General features: G+C 31.3%; 2 protein-coding genes across 5 annotated transcripts in view; one reads left to right on the plus strand and one right to left on the minus strand.

The window, feature by feature from the left end:
- LOC143063079 (uncharacterized) overlaps window positions 1–26,628 on the plus strand; it is a 151,381-nt gene that overhangs the window by 45,046 nt on the left and 79,707 nt on the right. The gene's annotated exons all lie outside the window — the stretch shown is intronic.
- LOC143063081 (band 7 protein AGAP004871-like) overlaps window positions 6,634–26,628 on the minus strand; it is a 29,870-nt gene continuing 9,875 nt past the window's right edge. For 3 of the 4 annotated variants that reach the window (XM_076235025.1, XM_076235026.1, XM_076235023.1), the window contains exons 2-8: window positions 24,814–24,932; window positions 22,800–22,872; window positions 21,729–21,811; window positions 20,274–20,477; window positions 12,659–12,714; window positions 10,518–10,596; window positions 6,634–9,631 (exon numbers count right to left, since the gene is read on the minus strand). In XM_076235025.1, coding sequence (XP_076091140.1) covers window positions 9,407–9,631; window positions 10,518–10,596; window positions 12,659–12,714; window positions 20,274–20,477; window positions 21,729–21,811; window positions 22,800–22,872; window positions 24,814–24,932 — 839 coding nt within the window. In that variant the 3' untranslated portion in view covers window positions 6,634–9,406. Of the gene's footprint in view, window positions 9,632–10,517; window positions 10,597–12,658; window positions 12,715–16,569; window positions 16,626–20,273; window positions 20,478–21,728; window positions 21,812–22,799; window positions 22,873–24,813; window positions 24,933–26,628 lie in introns of all 4 variants that reach the window. The other variant, XM_076235024.1, reaches the window with a different exon arrangement.

Consider the following 26,628-nt stretch of genomic DNA (forward strand, 5'->3'; position numbering starts at 1 on the left):
CCTTTTCATAAGTCATTCATGTTCATATACATAAATACAATGTAGATTCTACAACTGCATTGAGTCTGTTATAATTCTCCACTAAAAACAGTTTCATTTTCAAACTTAAAAGTATAATATACACTACATGTATACAAGATGATTAAATTTTCATTTTGTTGCTATTGAAAGGGAGATTACCAAAGTTTTTAATCAAATTCTAAACGATTTTTCTTATCTTTGTTGGTGAAAATAGAATTTTATCTATCATCTCTGTCTATGTCATGTATGTTATCTACTGTTATAAAAACTAATTGATGCACTTTCCAATTTGGAATCCAGCCCTCAATACTCCAATATGAATATTGATTATTGCACCAACTTTGGTGTAACATTTAATTCAAATATTCAGGCAATAAATATGATAAATGTAATTAAAGTTCAACAATAATCATCAGTCAGAGCTCCTTTAATCCTATTAATTTCAAACAAAATTTTACTACAACAAGTTAAATAATGTTACGCCAAAAATGTTGCAAATTTAGCTTCTACAAATAAAATAAGATAAAATTCACCAATTTCAATGGCTTTTAAAAACTTCAAAAAAAAAGGTTTAGATCATGCATAATTTTTTTAGTACATCAACATGAAATTATGTCAACATTTTTGACATGATCAAGGATGTATATATATAGAGAATAATACATGGCAAAATCCGTATCATATGTCGTATCATCCCGAGACATCAATATCAGTCCGAGGGCCTTTAGGACGACGAAGTTTAAAGAGTAAAAACATGAGTTCACGGCCGTCGGACCCAAAATTTGATACATTCAATCTGAAATCTTTCTATTATATGCCTCAATAGAGAGAGAGAAAGAAAAAAAACATATAAATATGGACGAATCGACAAAAAAATAAGTCAACAATATACATAATGATCATTGTTTGGAAAAGTCAACTTTTTAAAGAAATTTTCTAAATTATGTTTCAGAAAAACTTAAAAAATGCATTTATTAAATAATTTGTTTGTTTGTTTTTTTTTTGTTTTTTTTTTTATTAATTTAAACAATATACTTTCCAGTATTCAAGAAATTATTTTGTACACTACTTTGTAATGTTTTTCACTGAAAACGTAACATAAAGGTGTATTTTCCGGAATTGGCCGAGCATTACGGGAATGCCATGTGATAACGTTACGGAAAGGCATGTGATAACAATCGAAGCATGTGATAAACTTTTCATATCAGCCCGCTAAGCACCAATTCGAAAAATATGGAATTTACGTCAATTTAATGCTATTATCATACGGTAAAATTTATATGTTATTTAGTCTAAGTATATGATAATATATTATATGAACTGTTTTCTGATCCATAGCACTGGGTTACCTTCAGTTCTGCTTTTGTCTTGTTTCATAGCATTAAAATAACTGCTCAATTATTTTTACGAAGCACCTAGGTTACCTTACAATCTGTTGTTTTGAAAATATTTTGTTTATTATTGTATTTATTTGAGTGTTTTGTATTTTTTATAGTTGCATTTAGTGTGCCAAAAAATATGTTGTAAAAACTTGATGTTCGTGACGTCACATTCAATCTGAAAACTTGACGTTTGTGAAGTTACATACCAAACAATGACGTCATTCAAAAAATTGACCTATTTTTAGGAAAAAAATTTCTGAAGCAAAAAAAACAAAAAACTGACTTTATGCTTAAAAAAAAAAAAAAAAAAAAAAAGGTATGCGATACGGGTTTTACCATGCGATACGGGGTATGCGATACGGGTTTAGCTTTGCGATACAGGGTATGCGATACAGGGTAGGTGATACAGACTGGAAAACGCACCTTTATTAGATATACAAAATAGCTGTATTTTGTACTAAATATATGATAAATATATATATAAGGGATTAGAACTGCAATGTATATGTTTATAGTTCTATATCATTGGCATTATTTGACAAAAATATGGAGATCAAATAGTACTTATAATTCATGTACTTACAATGTATTAAATACATGTACACTAAAGTTTAAGATCACAAAAATAGTCAGATTGTACTTATGGTCATGATCAAGAAAGTCGGATTTTTTGAGTGTAAAAAGGTTTGTATACCTGATAAATATGTGGACACAGGATTTGATAGGGGAGGGGCTGGAGGCTCCTGCGAAGTAGAAGTTTTTCTCGTTGATCATCAATGCTCCATATTTTGACAGTTAAATAAAAAATTTGGTTGTAATTTTATCTATATAATACCAGGGAACAGGAAATCTAATTAGGGCATGGAGACGCCTTCATCATGGCATCTCAATACACCTTTTAAATTATCGCTATTTGTCCACCATTACTGGACATCACAAAAGTTCCTGTAAAATGTTGACACAATAACTGTAAATATCTGACTCCACATTGGAAAAGTCAATGGAGGTGATCATTGTTTTATGACATTAAAAGTTCAAGTGGGACAGATTTTCGGGACAAGCGGGACTGTACAGATTTCTTAATAGCCATAAATTGTATTCTTATCTAAAAAGCCAAAATAATTATGATGTCCTGAAAGACAATCTTTATTTTGAGATGTGACACCTTCTTATATGTAGTTGCACGTGTAGTTGTAGGAACTATATGATATGCTCTCGACCAGATCTAGACACAAAATCCAAAATGGATTTCTCATAAAGAAAGCACATATCCAGGAATTGATATTACAAGGAGTGTTATTGTATGTGGGGAGAAAAGGGGAAAAAAAGGGGGGGGGGTCTTCTGAAAATCAGGATACCGGTAGACTGATAGAGGACCATGAGGACCTTATTTTGACAAAATTGCACAAAATTGTCTATGTTTTTTAAAGTTTTTTTCATGGAAATTAGGGATGTTAGGCATGTCATCGTTTGAATCCTCTTCTTTAAATTGTCCATTTATATGTTTTTCATAATAAAAAAAATATCGGTATAAAAATTATAAGTCAAACGACAAATATAGTCAAAATCACAGTAATTAATTAAGTCTCGCCTATAACGTTTCATAATGTATTTTCTTTTGCACCTTACCTCCTCCGTCTCCATTTGAAGTCATCAAATTAAAATTGTCCCCTTTCGTCGACATAATCGTTGCAGAATATCCTTTTCGTAAAACCCGCACAGATTGATTTTGCGATTGTCAAAATAATATTGAGGTGATTTAATTTTCTAGATTCTCAGATTCAATTTTAAAAAAACGAAACTTATAAAATGATGTTTACGTTCTGCCAGGGGCGTAGCTAGGTATTCAGTCAACTGTAGGCATCAATCGGCAGGGGGTCTGGGGGCCGATAAAGGCCCCCACCAGGTCCAGGGCAGAGCCCTTGAAGGGGGTTCAGGGGTCGAAGCCCTCGACGGAAAACGGTTTTCAGCGTTTTAGCTGCAAAATTTTATGTACAAAAATATTAAATTTACTGGTTATTTAATCATAATAATTATAATATACATGATGAAAAGCTCGAAGAATTGTACCATGTTCATCTGACTGGTGAATTGAATAACGCAGTACAATCCGTAATATATATATATAATAAAAATATACAATATGCATTGCCATTGGCAGATCCAGGGGGAGGGGGGTTCCGGGGGTTGGAACCCCCCTTTTTTTGGCCGATCAATGCATTTGAATGGGGACATTTGGTTGGACCCCCCCCCCTTTTGTCCTGGGTTGGGAACCTCCCTTTTTAAATTGGCTGGATCCGCCCCTGATTGCCCAGCGTAGATCAGCATATCCCTTAAACTAAGCAGTGCACTCTGTTTGCTATTTTCATATCTATTCCGTTCTGATTGATATATACGTTTAACTTATTTAATACTAGTAGTAAATATTGACGATCCTTCTTTAAAAAAAAAATAGGCACGTGAACAATGATACTACTGTATAATAGAACTATCCTTTTGGCTAGACATCAATCACCAATCTTTTGAATCTTTAACCTTCATCCTAGCCACACAAACACATACAGACATAGTCGATGCCTAACAAAATTCAAGAAATTCGTATTTCTTTATATCCTCTACTGTAAAATCCCTACCTGCTTAGGAATTTTGAATAATTGTCAGAGGCGGATTTAGGGGGAGGGCAGGGGGCCCGGCCCCCCCTTTTTGGGAAAAAATTTGGTTACTTATATAGGGAATCACTGAAGCGTGACTGGAGAAGGCCCCCTCTTAGGTCAGTCAGTGGGCCCCACTTATGAAAATTTCTGGATCAGCCACTGATTGTGACCATTAAACGCAGATTTGAGAGTCCTCAAAATTACTAGAAGCCAGTTGATTGATTGATTTTTTTACAACCAGCGTCAAATATATATGCAAGTTCAGGACCGTTGAATTTTTTTTTTGCCAATAAATACAATTTGGAGCTAGGTCCTATAATAGGTGTCGTCCAGGACGAAGGTCAGGAAATTTAAAAATGCCATGCATTGGAAAATGAGGGATTATTGGATAGGAGCAGAAAATTTGCCTTTCAGTAGACCAACTACGACCTCAAAGAGTTGCATTCTCTCTACAACTAAGCATCGGATTTAGTCCCCATTCTGACCAGACGTGACTGCGTACTTATACATCCTGCACAGCCAAACGGACGACAAATATTTGCAAGTCGTTACTGTTACCCGTGTACTTTATCATGTTTATACATTTTGTAAAAGCATATAGATAGGCTTAAATTTAAATTAACAATTAGTTAGTTTTGTATTTTTTTAATTTTAGTTTCTTGTGTACAATTCGGAAATTAGTATGGCGTTCATTATCACTGAACTATAGTATATATTTGTTTAGGGGCCAGCTGAAGGACGCCTCCAGGTGCGGGAATGTCTCGCTACATTGAAGACCTGTTAGTGACCTTCTGCTGTTGTTTTTTCTATGTTCGGGTTGTTGTCTCTTTGATACATTCCCCATTTCCATTCTCAATTTTAATTACAATTTTTTAGTAAAAAAGGGGTTTTGCTTAAATGGATCAATAGTTGAAATTGAGTCTAGGCAACTGTTATAAATTGTAATGTATATTATTGATTTGGAATATTTTTTAGTAATAATTAAATACAATTTTGAGAGTGAAATAAACATGTTTAATTTCAATGTTTATAATGTAGGAAAATTGTAAATATTGAAGAAAGTACAAACAGGTTGTCATGGTTGTAGCATTATCATATGCTTGCTTTGTAAGGAATAATTACATTTTTTTTTTTGTTGTTGTTGATACATTTCAAAGATTTGTGAATAGTTGAAATTGATGAATGACATGCATACATTGTACATGTATCCATGATTGTGCTGTACATGTTGATGTCATATATTTTTTTCTTTAATGATGGTGAAAAATTGTAAAATAGGATATAAGTATATAACAGTCAGGGGTGGTACATGTACTTAAACAAGTGATTTCAAAATCACTTCTTTGAGTGATTTTGGCTGTGAAATATCTAAAAATTTTCGCACAGACTTTTCAATATCACTGAAACAAGTAATTTGAGAAGTTAAAATTTAAGCACTTCAATAAGTGTTTATAACATTTTTTGGATATTTCTCCCACAAGCTTGATTTTTTTATTGGTAAAAAGACCAGAATTCCATTGAAAAAACAACTATGTACATGCAGAAATTGTCATTTGCTTGATAAGCCTGCCAGTTTTTACAGTTTATTTGAATATGCAAAAACTGAAATAATTTGTAGATCAGGACATAACCTTAAAATAAATCATTCCAATTCTAAAGAAAACCAATCAGGTCAACTAATATTGTTGACCTTTGTCTGATAGTAAGAGTAGTTAATGAATATTTGATAACAGAACAATTCCCAAGGGTACTTTTAAAAGCTTTAGTGCACTAACTTACTGCCCAAGCGCACTGGTGAAATTGATATCCAAAGATAAAGGGATAATTGATTTATGTAGGAAAATTATAGAAAAGTTTGTGAAAATATGGAAAATCAATGAAAATAGCATTTGAAGATCAAAGAAAACACCAAAATCACTTAAATAGGTGATAACTGAATATAAAAAATCACTGAAATAGGTGATACTGAAATCACTTGTTTAAGTAGCACCCCTGACTGTATAAGTGTACATAAACAATAACATTTCACTTACCCTGACTGTTCAATACATGTTCAAATATTATAAGTGATATAACACAATGTATGCAAATCATTTAACATTCTATAATTCACTATATTAATATTCATATGACCACATCCTATGATAGGACACAACAACCGTCCTTTAAAATATCCAAGTGTTCATGTGATCTAGAATTTGTAAAATAAAAGGTACTTCACCATTGGCTGGTGATCTTGAGTAAATAGTTAGACATATATTTTACTCATCAAGTTTGGTTAACCAGGTCATAAACTGAATATTGCTCTATAATTCCCCAAAATCACCATTTTACATGCAGGTTTTAATACAAATCATGAGACAACTGCAGTATAGTAATAGTTTAAATATAACCTTTCAACTGAGTAATTTTCTATAACATCCAAGCTTTTGATTTTACATTATACATGTCTGATTGCACAAGAAATTACACAGTTTATAAATGACAATACCTTACACATCTTTAGCCTATCCTGTATATAAACTGAACACTGCTTTAAGCACTATAAACCCTCTCACATATAAATAACAAGAATAACTGATGCAGAAACTAAGTTTTAATGAAATTATACTTTTGAACACATTGAGCTTAATTATTTTGATCTGACAAAAAAAATGACACTATTTTGATGATTCTGCAGTGAAATTTCTTTAAGTCTACTTAATTGTAAGATGATAAAATCAAATATTTATTGCATTTTTAATTATCATTTGACAAATCATCATAAAAAAAACACAGACAAAATTTATATTCCCAAATGAAGATAATGTAATATTTAAATGTTTTTAAGATGTCTTAGTTGTAAGATGATACAATAAAATATCTATTATGATTTCAATCATCAAGACCGAAAATAGGCATTGCAAATGAGGGTCAGTATTGGGTACTTCATTTCTTGCTCTTTATTTTTTTTAAAAATATCTTTTACCTTTCTATATTTGTTTCTTCCATTAATATCTTTCTTTTTTTATATATTTTTCACCCCATTATTCTCTATTCTTTAATACTTTTATGCATTTATCTCGTCTTTTTTTTTTAATTAATTCTGCATTATTTGTCTATAATTCCCTATTCTGTAAACCCCATCCAGACCCTAATATATTTCTTACTACTGAAATAAGATATAACTTTTCTTGTGGTATGAAATGTTTGCCCTAGTTCATCAAAATTTGCCCACCTTATTTGTGTCCACACTTGCTTTTCATGAAAAAAGTCTAAGAATGATATTTAAAATCCCAAGGTTGATCATTATTAATAAGTAGTTTATCATAATATAGGTGGACTTTCTGTACCAGCTTTTAAATATAAGTGTACACAAGTAAAAAAAAAGACATATCACCCTGTTCATAATCAAACTAACACATGTAAAAGAATTATTATCTACAAAATAATAGTATTTATATGTATATATATATATATCTATCTGATCACAGTTTTATGTAAACAATTATATTTAATCAAAATGTTCTTATTTTTATAAATGAAATATATAAATGAAAATTGAAGATGCTAAAATAAAAAATTTAAAATCCAGCTAATATATCATCAAAAAAGTGAAGATTACCTTAGCCGTATTTGGCCCAACTTTTTGGAATTTTGAATCATCAATGCTGTTCAACTTTGTACTTGTTTGGCTTTATAAATATTTTGATTTGAGCGTCATTGATGAGTTTTATGTAGACAAAACGCGCATCTGGCGTACTAAATTATAATCCTGGTACCGTTGATATCTATTAAGAAAAGACAATTGATTTGCAGTAGAAAAATCAAACTAATATTTTTGCAACCAATCTTAATGATAAATCTACATAATCAGCTGCAATAATTTTGTATTTCTTGTTCCATTTTTATGTTGATAAAAATCTGTGAATTCAGGGAAAATGTGATAACCGAAAAGGACAAAATAGGAAAAACATTTCAGTAATCTGTTTAAGAGGATGCCTGACATCAAATTTTTTAAATCTAATAATTAAAAAAAATATCTCAAACATTAACTGAAAAATTGTCATGATAACATTGTGACATATTTTCAGAAATATTAAAGACACTCTTCACTGATGCCACTGAACATGTAGCAAGATAAACATTTTAATTATTAGGACCTCCTATTCTTCTTTAGAACTTAACTATTCCTATTATATATTGTCCTTTTTTTTAAATAAAATATTGCACATAACATGAAAAGAATATCAGGCAGTTGACATTAAATAAGAGACAAAAAATAACTTTTCACATGTTTTATGATTGATGTAAGTATTGCAAATAATATGACACATGATTAAAAATGTTTAGTAGATGTTTTTGTTAATAAAAAAAATTATTATTGTCTTTGCAAAATTATAATATGTAACTTAATATCTGTACACCTTGAAACTGATTGGGAAATGCAATACAACTCTAATTTCCTTTTTCTAAGCTTCTCTTCTCAGATAGTTGCAGGTTATGGGATAGCTTTGTATTAATTTTTCACTACAATATTCTGACAAATTGAAGAACTTAACCATTTTTATGTTGATAACATGCATATTCTTGTTTTATTGATTCACAGTTTTCAAGTCAGGGATTTTAATAACTTACAATAAGGTATTTTTTTCATTGTAAAAAGCCATGCTGTGACTTATAATTGCTAATTTCCACTTTTTTTGAACGCTTGTGGATAGTTGTCTTATTGTCAATCATACCACATCTCTTAATTTTTATATTAACAACATGCATCAAGGATTTCTGATAAAAAAAAATCCTACATCATATATAAACATGAACATATATATAAATGTTAAATATTGCTAGTTATTTTCTTTCTATATATAACTGCATATATTTAAAGTAATATATGCAGTTATAGATATATATTAAAATGGCATGCTTAAAAAATCAATTCTTGAAAACTTCAATTGACTACATATTTTATAAAAGAGCTTCAGAATAATACTTTTAAAGAATAAATTGTATGAAAAAAATATTTGTTAGTTAAATAGGAGGAAGATGTTAACTATGTTTCTATCCTGATGTTTATCTTGTTGCTCCTTTCATAACAAAAACGTATAATAATTTATATTTATATTGATATTTTAACTTTTGTTATGGTGTATACCTTTCTGTCACCAATTATAAACATCAGATACAAAACTTCAATAAATCTTGGTTACCTATGGTTTTTTTTTAAATGTACAATATAAATTTAAACCATTAAATGTACAAATTAGTTTTCTCGCAAGTGTCCTATGTTGTCTACCTTGGACACTTATGGGTATCCCAAATCAACTGGCAAGTTGAAATAAAATTTAATTTTGTACATATTTAGTTTCTTTAGAAGTGAGCTTGGGTTGTCTCCTTTGCACCTCCAGTGTATCTCATAAAGCTTTGCATCAAATCAATAGGTAGAGGGAAAATAATGGTGGAGTTCTTTTCTGCCGAAATTGTATTGAGTGTCTGCAAGTATCTGAGTTGTATAGCAGCTGGAGACTCTGCCATAACATCTGCTGCTTCTTTCAGGGCACGAGAAGCTTTCTGTTCACCTTCGGCAGCAATCACCTAAAACATTAACACACAAATTATTAAATCAATAACTTTTTCATTTTTCCACATCATTACTAAAAGCCAACAGAATTTCTAATGTCATCACTTGATGTCTCTGTTTTGTACCATGTGTTACTTGATTGCTGTTTAAACTAATATGATTATCGTCTATAGCTAGTCCCCTTCAAGTTTGGGAATCACTGGACATTGAATAAACAACAATCAACTTTTGGTTTTTTGATTGGCCAGTATACTGTAAATTCAGAAATTATTGCGTGCATTTATTATTGCTATTTTGTTATTTTGGACTAAAATGTGCTTATAACTTTTGGCAGATTGAGGAAAATGTCATGATAATGAAGTATCGTACTTCAAATTAGAGTATCAATTTTCTTCAAACAAAACAAACATTTCATATAATACTTATTTTTACTATGGTCCCTTTAAGCAATGATAGAAGCATCAAATAAAAGGAGAATGTGTCCATGGGACACAGATGATGCTCCTGCTTCTAATGTTTTAAAGGTACATAACTAGAGAATTGTAAAAGTGATGCTACCCAAGTCCAAACTTAACTTGTGTTTTTATGGTAACAAGCATTGTGTATATGTTTCATAACGGTTTAAGCAAACTAAAGTTGGAGAACTGAAACCTGGAACATACGTTTGGACGGCAAAAAGTATGTTCTAAATAACTTTGTTCAATTTTTTCACAGAGTACATGTTTTTCCATATATTTGTAACTGAAACTAGTCCTCCTCAAATAAAGAAGAAAAATGGGTACAAGTTACAAATAGATATTTCTTTTTATCATGTTTATATTTTATCATGTTCATCTTGACCTTAATAGTGATGCATGTTACCACATATTTGACTGTATGTGTCTATGGTTACATCATTACCTTAGCTCTGGCTTCTCTTGCAGCTTCTGCTTCAGCAGCCATTGCTCTCTGTAACTGTACTGGCAGACGGACATCTTTACTATAAGTATAAAATTTAAGTTACATGACATGATCCGCAAGTGAACACTTTTAAGTTCTTTGCAGAAAAATACACTTGTGAGTTGTGAGCTTTTGTTAAAAAAAAAGAAGAAATGAAATTTTGCTTTTAAACAAAAAGCAGACAACATCAAACCTAGGTTTCTCCTGATGATAGCTGAAATATATAAATTTATAAAGTTTCTTAACAATTTAAACTTTGTATTCCAAGGATGAGAATTGCACTATATGCATATATGTAATTGAAAACTTCTATTTGTTCTAATTTGAACAATCTACTCTTCAAATCATACATGTTATTATGTTTATTTCCATCCAAACTATTTCAGATTTGTAGGTAAGGAAACATTAGATTAATACTGTCTTGAATTATTTTCTTTCACTTTCATCAAACCACATGCAAAATTCCACACAGGATCAGATATAAGTAACACATAATTATTTAAATCTAAATTTAGGAGACAGTCATTTTAAAGTTTTAAACTCAAAAGTTACCATATCTACACATATATTCCAATAACATATTAATCAATGAACCAAAAATGAATTCATGGTCTGACGAGGCCCTTTCATATCCACATCTCAACTTTCAATAATTCTATCAACAAAGTATAGTTGATCTATTTCTTAAGAGTTATAGGCAATATAGGAATGTTGTACATGTACTGACATGAGATCCCTTAACACATAAGCTCAAAATGGAGCTTTCATTAGTAGAAACCATATTAACTATGTGTATCATCAGGGCAAAATGTGAAAGCAAAAAAATATAGTATATGCCAATACACATTATTAACAGTTCCTGGTAATAAACCTGTTCATGTTTTTACAGATAAATGGTGGTATTTATTTTTAAGGGGCAAAACATTCTACAACTACAGCGAACCAGGTGCTCCGCAGGGCGCAGCTTTATATGACCCCAGTGGTTGAACCCTGAACAGTTGGGCAAATTTGGTCACAATATTCAAGCTTTATTCTGTCTGAATTTGGATTGTGATCAAATTTTTGACATTTATATAGTTTTTTGTCACAATATTAATGTGGTCAAAGATCTAACAAATCTATTGCACAATACTTTGCAACTGAAGATTTCTTCTTGAAACTTTTCAAAATTCGAAATTTGAAAAATTAAAAAAAAAAGAACCCCTTCAAAAAATGGTAAACAAACCCCCCCTCCCCCCCCCCCAACTTTTTGAAACCCCCTTTGAGCAATAACCCTTAAACTCAATCCCATGCAGTATTGAACCTTGTAGTACAATTTCAGAGAGATCCATACACTTAAACACAAGTTATTGTCTTGATTGTTTGGAAACTAGAAACATGCTTCTTATTGGCCCTTTTTTGGCCCCTAATAATACCTACATATTTTGGGCAATTAACCCAAAACTTAATCCCAGCCTCCCCTTTGTTATATGGTACATTGTGGTACAATTTCAGAGAGATCCATACAATTACACATAAGTTATTGTCTTGAAACTAGAAAAATGCTTGTTTTGACCCCTTTTTGGCCCTTAATTCCTAAACTTTGACCCCATAACCCCTAAAATGAATCCAAACCTTCTACTTGTGGTTTTAAACATTGCGGTATGATTTTAGAGCAATTGAAATACTTCTACACATGTTATTATCCTGAAACTAGAAAAATGCTTGTTCTGGCCCCTTTTGGCCCCTAATTCCTAATCGGTTGGGACCATCATCCCTAAAATCAATCCCAACCTTCTTTTTGTGGTATTGAACCTGCAAGATCTATTCACTTAAACTAAAGTTATTATCCGGAAACCAATGTGTCTTCGGACGACGACGACGCAGACGACGACATCATACCATTACACGATCCCAAAATTTTTTTTAGGGTCGTATAAAAATCAAACGTTAACTGAAAACATTAAATGTAGATTGATTGATTGATGTTTAACACTTTATATGTTAATCAGTAGTTTCAATTATCTACAATTAAAGTGTCAAAACTGCATCTTAATTGATAATACTCTGTAACAAAATTATAATCAAGACAATAGTATTGTATATATTTTCCCTATACTCACACTTCAACACGTTCAACTCTCACACCCCAAGGATCAGTGGCTTCATCCAAAGAGGTCTAAAAAGGAACAAAAGAAACTAAAATATCACACGCACAACAAAAACCCATGCAATGGATTTAAAGCAAGGACAATTATTATTATTACCTACCTGTTCAGGAGTTCCCTTCCAATGATCTTCTACATGTATGTGTTTTTTTAAATAGACTTATACTTGTAAAAATATTTTTTCTTCTTAGAAAGGTTAGGGATCCAATTTAATCAATTTAAATTTCCAAAAAAGTTCCAAAACACCTTTTTCATTCAGATACTGTGCATCTATTTATCATTGGGACTACCAATTTACATGACTTTTTTTTATAATTGATTATAATTAATTTTCTAGTTCTAAATATTTCTTCATGAAAGACCATATAAAATTTGTATTTTCTTGAACTCTTTTATAGACAAATTCCCATAAAATGAGTAACCCACCAATAATTATGAATCCACAGATCTGGTAGCTAGGATTTACACATGTAAAAGATTCACTGTGTACATCTGTTTAAAGAAACTGAAACCATCAGAAAATAAAACAAAAGTATCATGCATGTTTAGTTATCCAATTCTCCATTCATGCACTCTACCTGCACCACATATGCCTTGGTTTAGGAGGTCAAAATCTTTATGACATCAAATCAGCTGAAAACACTGGTTTTTTCAACAAATTGGGACATTTACATGATTTACATTTTGAAATAGGAAAAAAAAACATTTTTTAATCAAAACTTGTTACATTTACATTGTGTAAGAATTACTTTCCATTGTCAACAGGTGGTTTGTTGTTTAACGTGACGGTACCCAAATTGCACCTATTTTGACAGTTTTTTCATCTACGTTTTTTTATGATGAAAACAAAAATGTCCATTCTGTGTTTATTTTGTAGCCCTATCCTTCTTTATTATAAAGGTACACCAATTTGATTTTTATTCCATATGGAATCATAGAAAAATTGGTCTAAACTGACCTCCAAACCATCAATGATTCTGAAATGAGGAGTACCCAAATTGCTTCCATGCTTAAATTCACATAGTCAAAAGTCTAATAACAGAGCTTTTGTTTAATTTCTTTTAATATTTTGAACAATTGGATATTAGTCCATGCTTACTCTTCATTATTTTTTAAATGGATACTTGTAACATATTGTATTTGCTCATTTTAAAAAGATGACGTTTTGATGACGTCGCATGGCGACGTTTCAGTACATTTTGCTTTTTCAGTAAATACTTCATCTGTTGATAGATACTGTGAACGTTTTGTGCATTTAAATAGTTTTACCTATGTTGAAAGATGTGCTTAGTATCAAATCATAAAAAAACAAATTGTTTAGTCTCTAGAAAATCTTGTAGGATTTTCGCTGCTAGTTTTGCTAAATAGGTGCAATTTGGGTACCGTTACGTTAATTGTCATTAGATTAGAAGAGTTGTTATTTCTTTTATAAAAATTGACTATAAAGGGCCATTACTCCTTAAGGGGTCAACTGACCATTTTGGTCATGTTGACTTATTTGTAGATCTTGCTTTGCTGAACATTATTGCTGTTTACAGTTTATCTCTATCTATAATAGTATTCAAGGTAAAAACCAAAAACGGCAATTTTTTTTTTAAATTACCAATTGGGGGCAGCAACCCAACAACCAGTTGTCCAATTCATCTGAAAATTTCACAGCAGATAGATATTGACTTTATAAACAATTTAACCCTTTGACAGACTTGCTTTAAATGCTTTGGATTCAGAGTTATAAGCCAAAATCAACATTTTCCCCCTATGTTCTTTTTTTGGCCATCTTGGTTGGTTGGCTGGGTCACCGCACACATTTTTAAAACTAAATACCCTAATTAAGATTGTCCCTAAGTTTGGTTAAATTTGGCCCAGCAGTTTCAGAAGAGAAGATTTTTGTAAAGATTACAAAAATTTACGAAAAATTGGTAAAAAATGACTATAAAGGTCAATAACTCCTTAAGGGGTCAACTGACCATTTTGGTCATGTTGACATATTTGTAGATCTTACTTTGCTGAACATTATTGCTGTTTACAGTTTATCTCTATCTATAATAATATTCAAGATAATAACCAAAAACAGCATAATTTCCAAAAAATTACCAATTCAGGGACAGCAACCCCACAAATAGTCTGAAAATTTATTTCTCCATGTTTTGTGTCTCATATAGCAAGTTGAGGGGTTAAATGACACTGCCAAAAAAATTGGGTCATAAATATTAATGTAAAGTAGTGCTTAGGCCCAGCTGAAAAAGGTACGAAATTAGCACTTTGGAAGCTGTCAAAAGATTTCAAGACCCCCTATACATAAAATTGTCCATATTTTGAGTTAGAGCTGATGAAGTTTTCTTTAATTTTGATATAATTTGTCCCAAAAGTAGTACAACACACTGTAAAAATATAATTGATAAAGCGCAGGTGGGATTTTTTTAATTTTCTTTAATTGTTTTAAAGAAATGCACTACGGAATAACTAGATAGATCTTCACTTAGTAAACAATTTTACCCCACATAAGATTTGCTCTAAATGCTTTGGTTTCAGAGTTATAAGCCAAAATCTACATTTTACCCCTATGTTCTATTTTAGCCATGGCAGCCATCTTGGTTGGTTGGTTTTAAACTAGATACCCCAATGATGATTGTGGCCAAGTTTGGTTAAATTTGGCCCAGTAGTTTCAGAGGAGAAGATTTTTGTAAAAGTTAATGACGATGACGGACAACGACAGACACCGGACGCCAAGCTCACTTTTAATTTTAGTATCTTGGGTACAATTTGGAGTTTAGTATGGCATTCATAATCACTGAACTAGTATATATATTTGTTTAGGGGCCACCTGAAGGACGCCTCCGGGTGCAAGAGTTTCTCGCTGCATTGAAGATCTGTTAGTGACCTTCTGCTGTTTTCTGTTCCATGCATGGTTGGGTTGTTGTCTCTTTGACACATTCCCCATTTCCATTCTCAATTTTATCACTTGGCCCTTTGGGCCAGGTGAGCTAAAAAATTTGTAAGGGCGTGGAACCCAGTGTCTCGCCTACTCTTTCTGTTAATCGCAGGCTCAACAAAAATGAGGAAATAAATCAATAGAATATTCCTGTTGATATTATCTTTAAATTGTAAGAAGCTTCTGTCCACGTTTGGTAAAAATCCAGGATAGTTTATGAATCTAATACTGTTTAAAAACTGCAGACTAAATGTAATGTTAACTGGAAGAAAACTAAATTTCCTTCTAGATACTAGCTTTTGATCATTAACAAGCTTCTGTTCAAGTTTGGTACAAATCCAAAATAGTATAAGAAAGTTATTTAAATTTTAAAAAGTTTAACCACAGAGTGAATGTGTTGTTTCCTGGCAGAAAATCTAAGTCCATTTAAAAGTAAAATACTGAAAAAACAGAATTTTATTTTTACAAAATATACTTCTGGATACTATCTTATGATCATAAACAAGCTTCTGTCCAAGTTTGGTACCAACCCAGGATAGTTTAAGAAAGTTGTTAAAAATTTTAAAACTTTAACCACAGAGTGAATATTTGTGGATGCCGCCGCTGCCGTCGACGGAATGTAGGATCGCTTAGTCTTTTTCGACTAAAGTCGAAGGCTCGACAAAAAAGGATGTAATTTATATGAGTTAAGAACTTGATATATTCTAATTTATGATTTGCATATTTCCAAACACCAAAATATAATGAAATTTTCTTAATTTTCATAATCCATGCCATAAAACTCTGAAAATGTTAAAAGATAAACACATCAAACTGTTAGATAAAAATCAGCTGTTTTCAGTATAATTAGAATTTGACCAACTACACAGAGACACACTTTATATATTACATATCTATTAGCAGAAAACACCCATTGCTTGTGTATTACACTTACATCTCAACTCGTTCAACACGGATACCCCATGGATCCGTGCATTCATCTAAATTACCCTGTAAAAACATTTCATTATACGCACATAAAAGGGACCCATGTTTTGTACATATGTGATATTTTACATAGAATATTAAACATTAAATCCTTAAAAATACTTACAAAGGAGTAGGTCCGGTAAGGGCAGATTTTGGCCTCAAATTTCAGGTTCATCTAACGATAGTTAAACACTTAAGTGTCTATTTCAATTGATTCGATTAGTGTATGTGAAAGATTTTAACTGATTTAGTCATTAAAATCGCTCTGATTCAATCTTAAATATGAAAAATCTATCAAATATGCCAAAAAACGTCACTTTTCAGATGGTTTTTGTCAAAAATGAAAGTGGCCGCATCCGTGTTCATCCTCAACCTTTATATATGTTTTGTATTTTCATCAAATACAACTTACATTTCAATATTATGAATGAACACGAATGCGGCCACTTTCATTTTAGACAGAAACCGTCTAAAAATTAACCAAAATGCTAAAATTACACTTAAGTGTCTATTTCAATTGATTCGATTAGTGTATGTGAAAGATTTTAACTGATTTAGTCATTAAAATTGCTCTGATTCAATCTTAAATATGAAAAATCTATCAAATATGCCAAAAAACGTCACTTTTCAGATGGTTTTTGTCAAAAATGAAAGTGGCCGCATCCGTGTTCATCCTCAACCTTTATATATGTTTTGTATTTTCATCAAATACAACTTACATTTCAATATTATGAATGAACACGAATGCGGCCACTTTCATTTTAGACAGAAACCGTCTAAAAATTAACTAAAATGCTAAAATTTTGAAGATTTCAGTCATTTAGCATGACTTAATGATGCTAGAACGCGATACTTGTGCATTGTATTGTCAAAAACAGCTCACATTTATGTAGCAGAAGCATTTTACTTTCCAAAATATAGCTTAAAGATTACATTTTCACAATTTTCTAAAACTGCTATATTTTGGGGCCAAAAAGGGGTCTTACTGAACCTTCTCCTTTCTGATAAAAGATCAAAATTTTCAAAACAAATATGAACTAGGATGTGAGAATACTGAGGAGTAAAAATATCTGGCTTAAAGGAATTAATATTCACTGTTAATTAAAAGAATTTCTATTTTACTTTACATGACATAAGGAAATTGATATATAACAAGAACACATCCACGAAATCGCGGGCATTTGAAGCAAGGTTGAAAGTATGTATTATAAACTGTTGTGGGATGAATTTTTATAAAAACATATTATGCCTGGGGAATTTTAGGAAAGGTATCAAAAGTTATTGGTACTTGGAGACAGGACAATTCTTATAACCCATATCTTTTTTTTTCATATCCGCAATTTTTTTCTATTATTTTTGTGTTTTTCTGTATAATATGAACAGACATATACTATAATCTCATAATATATGAGCATTGTATGCAAATAAAGCGAAAATAAATGTCCTGTCCCCAAGCCAAGTAATTTTAACAGTCCTAAACTAAAGTCGTGTCTATGACTAAAAATTCTGTTCGATGACAGAAACAATATCCAGACGCTTATTTTTGTTTTCCTCCCATAATAACCAAAACAGAATCAAAGCCTTAAAGCTGTAAAAGCAATTGCTGCCATGTTAATGTTTGGGGACTTTTATTTTTCATCCACATATATACAAGAATTAAACCTGACATGAGTGTTGTCTAGTTAAAAGTAAGAAGGTTTTAACTTTATATAAATAAAAGACTTTAGCAGAAAGTCATTTTTAATATGTTTTATATTTCACAAGGAGACAACACATTTACCAGGCTAAAGTTTGGGTCAAATATACATGTGCTGAAACATATAACTCAAAAAGAAATCATCATGGATTATCCCCTGGTAGTGTTTGTAACTTCCTTGGCAATAATTTCCTTTATTGATTTAATTTTAACAATTTTCATTATTAATTTATATTTAACCATTAACACAAATGATTAAGATCGATTAAGTTAAAACATTTCAACTTTCCAGACGCAAATGTTAAAAAACGGGAAAGAAATAAAATATCTTACAAGACATAAACATGTAAAGAATAAATGTATATTTCAGCTTAATAAAAATATTTTCATAATGTTACTTTGTCATCATTTTTAAAACTAAGTTCCAAACATTATTGCTCAGTTGATATGTGTCCTTCTGATGCGGTACGAGCACAGGCACTTGTTTCTATCCATAGGAAGGTCGATTATCCATATAAATAGTTTTATATGGATAGTCGACCTTCCTATGAATAGAAACAAGTGCATGTGGGTACGAGATAACTACAATTCTCATGCAATCCTGAAAAGGGGGGTCATCACAGACAAACATGACATTAAATCGTTATCACTGAACTAGTATATATATTGTATAGGGGCCAGCTGAAGGACGCCTCCGGGTGCGGTAATTTTTCCCTGCATTGAAGACCTGTTGGTGACCTTAATTCTGCTGTTGTATGTTTTTCTATGGTCGGGTTGTTGTCTCTTTGACAAATTCCCCATTTCCATTCTCAATTTTATTATACGAACAAGAACAAACAGCTCTATGTTGCTTTGATATTTATCAATTTTCAGGAAACATTGCGAAAAATGATCTTCAATATTTCGAAAACATGTGAAATAAAATTGCTAACACGGTGGACCGTCGAGTGTCAACAAACGTAGTAGACTTGTTCACTGAAAAGACGAGGATAATGGTTTCATCTGACATTTGTTATGCAAACCCAGTTTTGATCATGATATTTAAAAAGACGTACTTTTTTTCAATCTATGTATTAATAAACTATTAATTCCAAATTGTAAATATCTCTTCATCTGGACCGACTTGGCATCTACTACGTTTGGACGGGTCCATTTCATTAGTAAGGTGATCGATAAATATTACAGAGTTTTGACAGAAAAGGAAAACGAACTTATTGTTATGTGTTTTCAACAAGGGTTTCGTTCCGCTAAATTATTTGCGCAAATAAAGTTTGTCTATTTTTAGATTACAAGTAATAATTTGACACTACGCATTAACCTGTGTAGTGATTTTGATTTTACGATAAATGTATGAATGAACAAGAGCATCTGACCTCTTAAAGAAACACAAATTAAACATAAAAAACCGTATTTATTAGGAGATAATTCAGTTAAATTTTCAATACTAAATCAACAACTGAAATGAATCCATATTTTGTTGAAACATCGTACGAACGGCGGAAAACGGAATCGCATTTATAAAAATGTACTTTTTTTCACTCGGACTTCTATGTTATTTGATAGTCAAACGGTTGACCCTTTAAATACAAAAATACATCTACAAGAACATATTCTGAAACTTCTTAAATCCACTAACGTTTTTTTTAAAGTTTCAAGCTATGTATTGAATTAGAAAACATACATAGGTGTTAAAGAATGACTGACCAGGAGCCTGTTTAACAAAATACTATGGCTTGATCTGGGCGGAGTCTCTGATCTGGGTCACAAAGATGGCCATACGCGACGGCATAAAAGCAATTGCTTTAAAAATCATAAGTGAGGATGACAAATGTGACTATGCATTGTACCTACATGTATAGGACACAAAGACCTGATGATGAATTTATTGTGGAAGGAAGAGAAGTGACACACAAAATGAGGTCTTCTCATTAAATAGTATAGATGTATCCACATTTTGCTGTTGTATGTTTTACCTGCATAACGTGACTGATGGTTTCCCTGTCTGACAAAATTTCACTGAGATTCTTTGTTCCAAGAACATTTCTGAGGGTAGTAGCGGCAAGAAGACGAGTTGACCTGTTAGAATCCTCCACGTTTGTTATTGACATGGCGGCATTCTGTATCCTATAATACACAACAGCATCAACTGCCACTGTTACAGAATCTTTCGTCAAAATCTAAATAACAAAAATTTAAGCTTTAAAATTTAGTGTGTTATACATGTTTGATGAGCATGCAAATATTATACACTTAAATTATACATTAATTATTAAATATATTCTAGGGTTTTTACTGATTTTACAGTACCAGTTATTAAAACATTCCAATATCATATCTTTTTTTTTTACTAAATCATGCAAAAGGACAAAAAATTTAGAAATAATTTTTCTCCATAGACCATTGTTTTCAAGAATAGTAATAAAAAGAGTCTTGGGTCTTTGTTTTATTTTCTTTAAATCTTTAGACCTTTTTTTTTTTAATTCTTTATCTATTTGGCCCATTATTCTCTAATCTTCATATGACCCCATTATTGTCTATTCTATATCTTTTTTAACTATTTTTCTCTATTTTTAATTTTTGTTTTGCACATAAGTCTGTGTTTATTGCTAATTATTCTACATTTTTTGGCCATTATTTTCTATTTTGTAAATTCCATCCAACATGTCCAATCCTCAAAGATCATCTTGCCAAGTTCAATCAACTATTAGAAGGCACTTGAAGAGTTCTGACTAGGGCTGTATTTATCAGCCAACTTTAGTGATACATACTTTACTCACATTGTGCATAATACATGTAACATTGTGTAATACTATATAAGAAATCTTTCATTTCATTTTTTTTTTTTTAAATAATTGTACAGCGTCACAGTATTTATTTATTCTATTGAAGATATCTTTAAATTTACAAGTCTTACACTTAACCCTTACAATGCAGAGGCTGTAACTGACGTATACAAAATACCGTTATTTGGCTCCAATGGCTTTCCATACTTTTGGAAGACATTTATTTCGAAGTATATGCATGTTATCTCATTCTTACACCTTTTATTTGCATTTTTCTTTCTTTAAATGTTCACTTTGACAACATGGAACAAAGGGAAATAACTATTTACTTCTTCTTGATTGATGAAGAAATTGTATAATTTGTCAACATGTAGAAAAGGGAAATAACTCTTTGCTTTTTCTTGATTAACGATTGAATTAATCAAGTTGCCAACATCGAGCAAAGGGAAATAATTATAATTCTAAACACAGCAATAGCAAACTATTGAAATAATCTATCTTATTAAAGAAAGGACGTAAAACATTGAAAGACTGCAGTGTTTGAAACTATCCATAATGCAGACAATCCAATTTAATGCTGTTTATTGTTATATCATCAGGAAATTGTGGTGAGGAATGTAGTAGATCTTAATATTATAATGTTACCTCTTGTGGGGGGACATCAAAAGATACTGTCCTCATGTCCACCTTCGTATAGGAATCAATACAGGGTATGATAAAAAATAGACCTATAAAGATAAAATAATCAGATATTAAAATAGTATTCCCTTACATGGGAGAACAGCAATATACATTGTTAACAATTCCACCATGTTTTTTTATGAAACTAAAATTACCAAGTATGCTATGAGTAGGAAACTATTTTTTTCAAAATAGCACTGTAGTGTAGATGTAGCCCAACATAACAAGGTGTTAATATGAAAAATACTAAAAAGTAAATGATTTTTGTCTGTTTAAGAATAAAAGTCTAAGATATATTCTTACACAGACCATGAACTAGTGGGCAAGACCTCAAAATGGTTAACAAACTAAGATGTACAAACAGAAATATAATTATATAGAAAAATTTGTGGTCTTTTGTAAGTAGTTCCTGTCAAACTAACTTAAGAAAACTAACCACTGAAAATTTATATTTAATTGTGAGTGGCTTGACCATGACCTAGGTGGCAGGGCCTTGAAACAGTCCTCAAACTGATATAAACCAATAGTAATTAAAGCAACTTTTTAGAATATATCATTGATCTATCACAAATAGTTCTTAACAAACTGAATTGAAAAATACAATTAAATCAACATCTCCCTACTTATCTATAACCAGATACAAAAAACTCTCTACTCAAAACTTTAATTGTTCTTTTTCAATTAAAATTATATTCTAAATTGTCAATACACAAGCACTTAAATTAGTGATCAGTAGTTTTTTTTCCAAATATCCTGAACTATAACTCCATGGTGAAAACATTAAAAATTAATTATCTTATAGGCAAAACAATTTCTTTTTGGTGTGGGTTAAAATTTCAGTACAAATGATATCTACTTTATCACAGATGCTTTAAAAGTGAGCTAGAACAAAACACTACTTTTGTTTTTAAACTAAAGAATTTGTTGGAATAAAAATTCTAAAATTATCTTTTAATGTCTTTTCTGAGGAGTTTAATCTCCCCGACCCCTTTTTTGTGTCATATTGGCTCCATTGGCAGTGTATTTCTATTTTACCTGGTCCCTTAGCACCACCAGAAACAAGTCTACCAAGTCGGAATATCACTGCTCTTTCATATTCTTGAACAACCTGAAACAAAAAAAATGTATGTTATAAAAAGGCTAACACTGTAATTTATTTTTCTCTGTTCATATATCCATATGAAAATGTACATATATGCATGATATGTTAATATAAAATTGAGAATGGAAATGGGGAATGTGTCAAAGAGACAACAACTCAACCAAAGAGCAGAAAACAGCCCAAGGCCACCAATGGGTCTTCAACACAGAGAGAAAATCCTGCACTATAGAGACTGGCTTCAAATGTCTAAAGATGCTGTATCAGATATTTTTTTATCCAAAATAAATACCAGTGAACTGGTTTGCATTCTATATTGTAAAGAACACAGATCAGCTTACTGGCATACATGTTTGACCTAAAACATCTATGACATATTTATGGTGACATATCCTGAAAACTACTTTAAAGCTGACATTCTTAAATACTACCAAATATACATTAACCATCATATAATTTAAGTGAACAATGAATTTTTTTACACCTTAAGCTTCTTCAAATTCAAAAAGAAAAACAGAAAACTGAAGACAAAGCAATGTTTGAAATGTTGTTATCATTCCAAAAATGGCAATGAGATGTGATTTGCAAAATTTAAATTAATAATGTAAATTTTCTTTCTACAAATGTACTTAACCTTGTAACAAATCATTCTTTTTTTTTTTTGGCCTTATTTGCAAAATATTTCATTATATCCCAAATGTTGACACAATTCTTCATTTCTGATTATTTCTACCAGAATCAATACATTCCATATACAAATTAATTTGTTAAGAATAAATGCTAACTACCATCAGTCAGTGGACATTCATTTCACCTTTATATATTAAAGTACAATGTCATATTAATTCATCATAGATTAGCTTACTAAAATCAATAACATATACATTCAATACATGCCTTTATTATATCTGATAAACACTGTCAAAAATATTCTCAGCAAAATGCAATTTAATTGAAATTTGAATAAGTTAAGTCCATAATCAACATTTCAATATCCATAGTATACTAGAAATCTGATGATCAGTAGTACATGTAGTTGTTTGTTAATGTGGTTCATAAGTTTTTTTTCTATTCTTGTTTTTATATAGATTACGACCATTGGTTTTTCCTTTTGAATGGTCTAAAACTAGTCCTTTTTGAGGCCCTTTATAGCTTGCTATTTAGTGTGAGCCAAGGGTCCTTATTGAAGACTGTACTTGGACCTATAACGGTTTACTTTAGGAATTGTGACTTGAATGGAGAGTTGTCTCATTAGCACACAACCAACATATTCTTATATCTACTGTTCAGTAACATATGCTGCATTTGCTTAGCTTTTCGATTCCCCTACATATGTTTGATGTCAGTCCTATAAATCAACTAGACTAAAAACAATTAGCCAATAAACTACTAGCACAAAGGACTAGCCACATGTTTGATTGACATAGACTTAGATCTTTATACTTTAAGAATGTTTCCTTATCTAAAAACTTGGGACTAACATGTCAACAAAATAATTTTCAAACAATTAGTAGTCTATCAGATACTTAAATTAGTTAAGACTTCCAGATCTTATTTTGTTCTAAACAGACATGACAGAATCATGTATATCAATTGAGTAATGCATGTACTAGTATATCCCCTTTCATGCAAAAAGTAGGATTTCTTTTCAACAAAAATTGAATATTTTGATTATATTTTTCCCAAAAGGAAATAAATCACTGAGTAGATCTAAAGCAAACCAAAAAGTAATTTTGCTTCCAAAAAAAGGTTTCAAATTTCACACCAACATTTACACTTTTGATGTATAAGAGTGCCTACAAGTAGTTATACATCTTGGATAGCCAAACTGATGGCCCCTTGGTATGACACTTAATGCCAAAGAGAATTCAAAGAAAATCAATAACGATACCTCATTAAATCTTTAGGGTAGAGTGTTTGGGTATAGTTCCTTATTGTTGAAGTACATACCTTTATACTTAAACACATAGAGAATGGAAACGTACAAATGATAAGTAGGATGGACAGACACCATAAGATATATCCACAACAACCAACACTTCCTCCTTCTGATCTGTCTGCTGATCCCACTGTAAAATAAACAATTATATTATAATATATATATATAAAACGTCTGAATAGTAGTCAACCATTTTACCACCAGGGCGCTGGATAGTTACGAGTAACGATACATGTAAACAATATACATAAATTATATAAAGGCCTAAAAACTGTACAAAACAACACCAATAACAGAAACAGGGAACATTAAATGTAATTATCTATAAATATTTTGAAAAACAGATTACATTAGATTCATCATTATAGTTACAGAATCGTAAAGAAAGGCCACAATTGTAACACTGCAACATAATACAAAATCTATCGATTCTTATATATTACTTAATTGAGTTTTCAAGTAGATTTACAATTCTGGAAGAGGTACAAGAGGGCTAGATTTTACAGAAATACCAAAATGTTATACTTTTTTTATTCTGCCTGAAAAAGTTATTAGGAGATCGAGTGCAGGCAATGATCACAATGATGAGGTGGTAGTGGATATATGTATAGATTATCGGGTTTTCTACACATTGATATTGTAAAATATCAGCTACGAGCCACAATGTGAACCTTTTTGCCGAGTGAGTGCAACGAAGAAGCTCAAAAGTTTCACATTGTGTCGAGCAGCTGATATTTTACAATTAATCTATACAAAGAAGTCCTGATTTTCTGTTTATCGTTCTATTACTGGTCATTTCCCTTTCCCTAAGACGGTTTTACGCTTGACGAAAGCAAGCTTGATAACGTCTCCTCTCGCATTGTGACGTCTCTGATAACTTCTCTCACATTGTGACGTCACTGATAATGTCTGGTCTCGTTTTGAAGCCTTGATACTTAAGAATTATGGAGTGACATAGCAGGGTGATATAGGCATAGGTAAGGATGATAATGTAAGTTATTATGAATTAATCTTGACATATTTATGTTAAAGACAGGACATTGTACAATGTTGTATTACAGTCAGTGATATGAAAAATGTCAATATTGTGTTCCTGGTGATTTTTTGTGTACAGTAAATAATGACAATTATAGGGGATCCACTATAAAACTATATCTCTCTGTTTGTGTAATTGGGTCATCAACTGGAGGGATATCACTCTATATCATCAGCAATCACCCTGATCGGCAGTTAATCACCATCGGCAAACACACTGTTTAGTAGCAATTTACCATTTGGTAGTAATTCATTAACAGCCAACAGCACCCTGTTTGGTAGTAATTCACCACCAGCAATCAATCTGTTTGGGGTTCCAACCATATGCCCATTCAAATCCATTGATAGTCAAAATAAAAGGGGGGTCCAACATCCAGAACCTCCCTCTGGATCCGCCAATGTGTGAAATGTATATGGACTGGAGTTTTAGAAATAAAGGGAACAATTGATGAACCCCTTTCCACTCTTAAAATTAAACAAAAATTGCAAGCTTTAAAGAAATTAGGATGAAATATGGTTGCATTGTCTATCCTTTGAACCCTCATCAAGAAAATACTGTTCCTTTTAATTTTCATTCATAACCGTTTAACATTTCTTTGTACTAAATCATTATATCATAAAATTTTAATTTGGAAATGGAAATTTCTATACTCCTTCCCTATCTCTATATATATCATTAATGGACTGACATCAACACAAATCCCTAGTGACCACACAAATGATTGAAATAATATATCAATAACATGGCATCATGAGGAATTATCATCTATTAACTGAGAACCAATTTCTAG

Source organism: Mytilus galloprovincialis, chromosome 2 (genome assembly GCF_965363235.1).
Source record: "Mytilus galloprovincialis chromosome 2, xbMytGall1.hap1.1, whole genome shotgun sequence".
Classification (NCBI taxonomy): domain Eukaryota; kingdom Metazoa; phylum Mollusca; class Bivalvia; order Mytilida; family Mytilidae; genus Mytilus; species Mytilus galloprovincialis.